The sequence below is a fragment of the Ornithodoros turicata genome, chromosome 2 (genome assembly GCF_037126465.1).
Source record: "Ornithodoros turicata isolate Travis chromosome 2, ASM3712646v1, whole genome shotgun sequence".
NCBI classification, from domain to species: domain Eukaryota; kingdom Metazoa; phylum Arthropoda; class Arachnida; order Ixodida; family Argasidae; genus Ornithodoros; species Ornithodoros turicata.
In genome coordinates, this window is record NC_088202.1 from 76500795 (window position 1) to 76506903 (window position 6109).

General features: G+C 57.3%; 1 protein-coding gene across 1 annotated transcript; it reads left to right on the plus strand.

Moving 5' to 3' along the window:
- The first annotated feature begins 964 nt into the window (after positions 1-964).
- LOC135384793 (uncharacterized) lies at positions 965-1894 on the plus strand. Its single transcript, XM_064613979.1, has one exon. The coding sequence runs from the start codon at positions 965-967 to the stop codon at positions 1892-1894; it is 930 nt and encodes a 309-aa protein (XP_064470049.1).
- The last annotated feature ends 4215 nt before the right edge of the window (positions 1895-6109 follow it).

A 6109-nucleotide genomic window follows, 5' to 3' on the forward strand; every position in this document is an offset into this window, starting at 1 on the left:
AAATGAGAAAAGATCCCAGGCCGGTATCGGGAGGCACGCCGGTTCCAAAATTAAGCCACTTCCAGCACTCCGATTGGCTGGATGAAAAACCGTTTGTGGAACAGCGCTGCGAAGATGCAGCACGAAGCGGTTTTCGAAAACCGTCTGGAAGCACCTTGCGTCACAGGGGGCGCGGCGCCGTCTCAAGGAACGCATGTGTGAATGAGCCTTTAAACAGCAGGAGTGGAGTCCGTGCCCCATTCAGCCGAAGCCGATGAAGCAACGTCTCCTCGCTACGCGGGATGGGTCAATGCACAACATGGGCCATTAGCGGGTCTATGGATCGCAGGAAGGTGCGAGTTGCGTGCAGTTGGCAATGACGCGGCGGCTTTTGAACTGGCACATAGAGAGCGTAAGGGGAAGGACAGTTGGCTGCTCAGTGTCGTGGGAACGCCTAACCAGAACGTCAGCACGATCATTGCCAGAAAGTCTGACATGGCTCGGAATCCACTGGGACCTCAAGCAGTGTCTTTGGGATACAAGTTCGGAGTAAAATTAAGGTTGTGATGTAGGTGTCAGTGATGACGTCAGCGGAGTAAGAGGCCAGCACCTCCAGAACCACTTTACTGTTGGTGAAGATCGTCCAAGCCCTGGATGCCAACGAGAAGACGTTTCTCAAAGCAGCCAGTATTGCAAATGCCTCCGGGAACATTGTGAAGAACGCACGAAAATGGAAGGTCTTGCTTTGGAAGTGCATGCAAATGCTAAAGAAGGGATATCGTGTGTAGCAGACACCGCTTGGCGGCCGGCCGACAACGATGAAGCCGGCCAGCTACGCACCTACGCGCGGCACGCTAAGCGCGCTATAGTTTTCCTGGGGCCGCCCAGTGGAATAAACGTTTAGTTCGACCCTGGCTCTTATGGTCTGCGCATCTCTCTTTCCGACCTCCACAAATCTGGTGACCCAGTACGAACACCAACGCCGATGAATCCCGCTGGCGACCAGCCCGACCAACCGGACTTACCTTCGTGCGCACCGCCGCTTTCCCAACCCACAGTCGCCCATGTCAGCGTCCGGCTACCACCCTTCTGGTCGCGGAACCCCGCCATCTGGTTCCATCAAGTCGAGGCGCAGTTCCTCCTTGCTGGCGTCACATCGCAGCTGGCAAGGTACCGGCACGTCGTCGCCGCGTTGCCACCAGAGATTGCCATGGACGTTGCCGATGTCATCACCAGCCAACCGCCTCAGGCCCCATACGATCACCTGCGCGCCGCCATCCTTAAGCGCACCATGCTGTCAGAGCGCAAACGGATACAACAGCTCTTAAGCGCCGAGGAGCTCGGCGACCGGCGCCCTTCGCAGCTGCTCCGCGCGATGCAAGCCCTTCTAGCAGACCGGGCCGATTCTATCGACGAAGCATTCCTTCGAGAACTGTTTTTACAGAGGCTGCCGACCACCGTGCAGATGGTTCTCGCGACGGCTGAAACCTTGCCCCTATTCCAGCTGGCGGAGCACGCGGACAAGGTGTTGGAAGTCGCTGTTCCGGGAGCATTGGTCGGAGCAGTCAATCAGACGGCTCCACCATACGCGCCTCCTTCTGGGACCCTTGGCCATCCATCCCCTTCAGCGTCCCCCTCTGCCATCAACGCCATCAGCGTCGAGCTTGCATCTGTGCGCGCAGAGATGCAGCGCCTCTCAGAATCAGTGGCCGCCCTACAACGACCAAGCCCACGCCGACGTTCCTCAAGTCGTTCCCGCCGTTACCGCTCCCCTCGGAGGTTCAATAGCCGTACCCCTTCCCCTACCGGCGGCACCACTCCACCTCGCTGCTGGTACCACGAGCGTTTTGGCAGCGCCGCCACCCGCTGCACACGACCTTGCGGATGGTCGGGAAACGATCAAGGGAATCGCTGACGGCGACCACCGTTTCCCCTATCCAAGCAGAGAGTCGCCTTTTCTTCGCTGTGGACCGCTCCTCCAAGATCCGTTTCTTGGTGGATACCGGAGCTGCCGTCAGCGTTTTACCTGCGACCACTCAAGACCGTCGACACGCCCCAATTTTCCATCTTATGGCAGTGAACAACACCGCCATCCCGGTGTACCACGAGAAGCTACTGACTGTAAGCCTCGGCTTACGACGGGACTTTCCTTGGCTGTTCCTGGTCGCCGGCGTTTCTCAAGCCATCATTGGTGCGGACTTTCTTCATCATTTTCGCCTTTCTATTGACGTCTCCAGACGTCTACTCGTCGACGGCTGCACCAACCTATCTGTCCGGGCGATCTCTGCTCCCCCACCCAAGGAGCCTTTCATCGGAGCGTCTCTCCCTACCGTTTCACCACCCTTCCACGACCTCCTTCGGCAGTTCCCGTCGCTCACACAGCCGCCGGACTGGACTCTGCCCGTTAGACACGATGTAGTCCACCACATCGAGACGAAATGACCCCCAGCTTTCTGTCGCCCGCGCCCTTTGGGTCCAGAGAAGATGAAGATCGCTAGGGCCGAATTCCAACACATGTTGGACATAGGCATCGCTCGCCCGTCATCCGCGAGCTGGTCCTCTGCCCTTCATATGGTCCCTAAGAAAACGGGCGACTGGAGGCCATGCGGGGACTACCGCGCTCTCAACCTTGCCACTGTCCCCGACAGATACCCCTTGCCGCGCCTTCAAGACTTCACGGCGCATGTTCACGGCACGAAGTGTTTCTCTAAGATAGACCTGACTAAGGCGTATCATCAGATCCCTGTCGCCCCGGAAGACATCTCGAAGACGGCCATTACAACACCGTTTGGCCTCTTCGAGTTCATCCGAATGCCTTTCGGGCTTAGAAACGCCGCCCAAACTTTTCAGTGGTTTATCGACTCGGTTACCCGGGGCCTTCCGTTCGTCTTCGCCTACATTGATGACATTCTCGTCGCTAGCCAAGACCTCGCTCAACATCAGGACCACCTCCGCCTGCTATTTGCACGCCTAGCAGAGCATGGCATCGTCATCAATGTAGCGAAGTGCGAGTTCGCAGTTCCATCCTTGGAGTTCCTGGGCCACCGAGTCTCCGCCGACGGCATCACCCCTCTTCCGGACAAGGTGGAAGCGATCAACAACTTCCCGAAGCCTAAGACCATTCGGCAGCTTCGGCGTTTCTTGGGTCTGGTGAATTTCTATAGGCGATTTATACCTCACTGCGCCCACGTTCTTCGCCCACTTGAAGCACTCTTACGCCAAGACGACGCTCCCCCACGTCCCAAGCGTCGCAGGTCGGCGAACTCCAAGCTCCCCGATACATCTCCTGCCCTCCTGTGGACTGAAGATTCGTCCGCTGCCTTCGACACAATCAAGACCCTGCTGTCTTCTGCTGCACTACTCGTCCACCCCAGCCCCGGAGCGCCTACCACTCTCATGGTCGACGCGTCCGCATCCGCGGTTGGCGCCGTCCTTCAGCAGTTCATCGACGGCGACTGGCGTCCCCTTGCGTTCTTTTCTAAAGCCCTGAAGCCAGCAGAAGAGCGCTACAGCACTTTTGGCAGGGAGCTTCTCGCAGCGTACCTTGCGGTCAAACACTTCCGCCACTTCTTGGACGGCGGAAGTTTCACCATCTTGACTGACCACAAGCCACTTATGTACGCCTTCCGATCGGCCAGCAGCCGCTACTCGCCTCGCGAGACGCGTCATCTAGCTTTCCTGGCTGAATTCACCACCTGCATTGAGCACGTCGCCGGCTCTCAGAACGTCCCCGCTGACGCCCTCAGCCGCATTGCTACCATTGAACCGCTGTCGCACGAAGCCCTGGCTCACGCCCAGCTTGCCGACAGTGACCTGGAAGCCTTGCGCGCGTCACCCACCTCGCTGCGGCTTGAGGACGTCACGCTCCCAGGTTCACCAACCCGCCTTTGCTGCGACACTTCCACTTCTCCACCCAGACCATACGTGCCCACACCTCTCCGTCGGTCCATCTTCGACTCGCTGCACAACCTCGCCCATCCCGGAGTGCGGGCGACCCAACGACTCGTCAGTGCACGGTTTGTATGGCCAAGCATGAATGCCGACATTCGTTCGTGGGTGGCCGCCTGCAACCCGTGCCAACAATCGAAGATCGGACGGCACACTGTTGCTCCCCTTGGCCGTTTCATGCCCCCCGACGCACGGTTCGATCATGTGCACGTCGACATCGTGGGCCCGCTTCCACCATCCTCTGGCCAACGCTACCTCCTGACCGCCGTCGACAGGTTTACCCGCTGGCCAGAGGCGGCCCCGATGCCTGATGCAACAGCTGCCACTGTGGCCGAAACATTCCTGGCCACTTGGATCGCCCGTTTTGGCGTGCCATCCCTTATAACAACTGACCGTGGCGCTCAGTTCGAGGCCAAGCTCTTCTCGGCTTTCCTCCAGCTCCTCGGTTCGAGCAGAATCAGAACCACATCTTATCACCCATCTTCCAACGGGTTGGTGGAGCGCTTTCACCGTCAACTAAAGGCAGCCATTATGGCCCACGAAAACGCCGTCAACTGGCCTACCATCCTTCCCATCGTCCTGCTTGGCATTCGCGCCACCACGAAACCAGACCTCGGCTGCTGCCCGGCCGAACTCGTTTACGGCACCACCTTACTCCTGCCAGCTGATTTCTTCGTCCCGTCGCAAGCTTCTGTCACCGACCCGCCTACATACGTCGACAAGCTGCGCCAGATTTTCGAGGACGTCCGACCAGCTTCGCCGCGTACTTGCCCCGGCCGCACACGCTTCGTGCCCCAAGCCCTCTCGACCGCCACGCACGTTTTTGTGCGGCGTGATGCCGTGCGTAAAGCCCTGCAGCCGCCATACTCCGGACCGCACCTAGTCATCAGCCGCTCCAGCAAACACTTCACCTTAAACGTCAACGGGAAGTCTGACACCGTGAGCATTGACAGGCTCAAGCCCGCTTTCGTCGAGCCACCTGTCTCTCCCACCTGCTCTGCAGTCCCCTTCTCTGCGCCGCCGCCGCTTGCCATCCCAACCCATCCCCTTCCCCGCAAGAAGGTCTCCTGGTCCGATCGCTCCTTCCGGAGTCTAGGGGGAGGGCCCTGTAGCAGACACCGCTTTGCGGCCGGCCGACAACGATGAAGCCGGCCAGCTACGCACCTACGCGCGGCACGCTAAGCGCGCTATAGTTTTCCTAGGGCCGCCCAGTGGAATAAACGTTTAGTTCGACCCTGGCTCTTATGGTCTGCGCATCTCTCTTTCCGACCTCCACACGTGTACCTCGATAAAAGAAACAGCGTCATAATGCAACTGTCGTCTGCCGTAGCATAATTTCAAGTCTTGCACAAGAGTGGACGTCCACACAATGGATGCGGCGGACTAGCGAAACTTCCACGAAGGTATATTATAGTAGTACCTGAGACTAATGCAATCCAGAAGAACTCATACGTGCTACACTACGTGTTACTATGTACTACGTGCTACACTTCGCCCCAACAACAGCAGCAACAACAACAACAAATAAATGGCGACAATGAGATGCGGTGTTCCAAGTTTTGCCGGGTGAATGTAAAAGGCGGCTGTATAGGCCTCCGGTGCTAAAGTTGCCTGTACCCCTTGCGGAGGGAGGCTGCAACTGTCGATAGAAAGCTAGCAGACGACGGCCCTGGCGCCACCTATGTGTGTATAGGCCGGTTCTCACATGAGTTTCTCAAAGCGGCGCGGCCTGAGCGTTCGCGGCTGGATCGCTGGCACCCTGTCACACATAGCAGAAACGCCAACGCTTTCCATAAAAAGATGGACGCTGAAGCTGCACTAAGGCCGATTGCTGCCGAATCAAAGAGTAACGAGCCTAATACGAAAAAGGGGAAACTGTGGGCCGGCGCTGAATGTTGTGTCGTTGGATGCACAATGAATTACAAGAAAGCTGTCGGTGACCTGGCACACTTAGTACGTTCTCAAAACACAGTCGTGCTGTTTTTTTATTTTTTACATCCATACTGAACTGAGCGAACATGCAGAGGTTGCGACTGTTTCTTTAGCCTTTCTAATATTTCAGTCTCATTTCGAGCCCTGCTTCTCAAGATGACATGAGCTTGTATGTTTGAAATTCTAAGTGCCTTTTCACTGTGCCATTTCTGTGACAGGTGCACTGTTGTACAGTCTGGCAGCAAATTTC

Bases quoted from the DNA above. Each gene is read 5' to 3' on its own strand.
- LOC135384793 (XM_064613979.1), top strand. From the start codon at position 965: ATGAATCCCGCTGGCGACCAGCCCGACCAACCGGACTTACCTTCGTGC.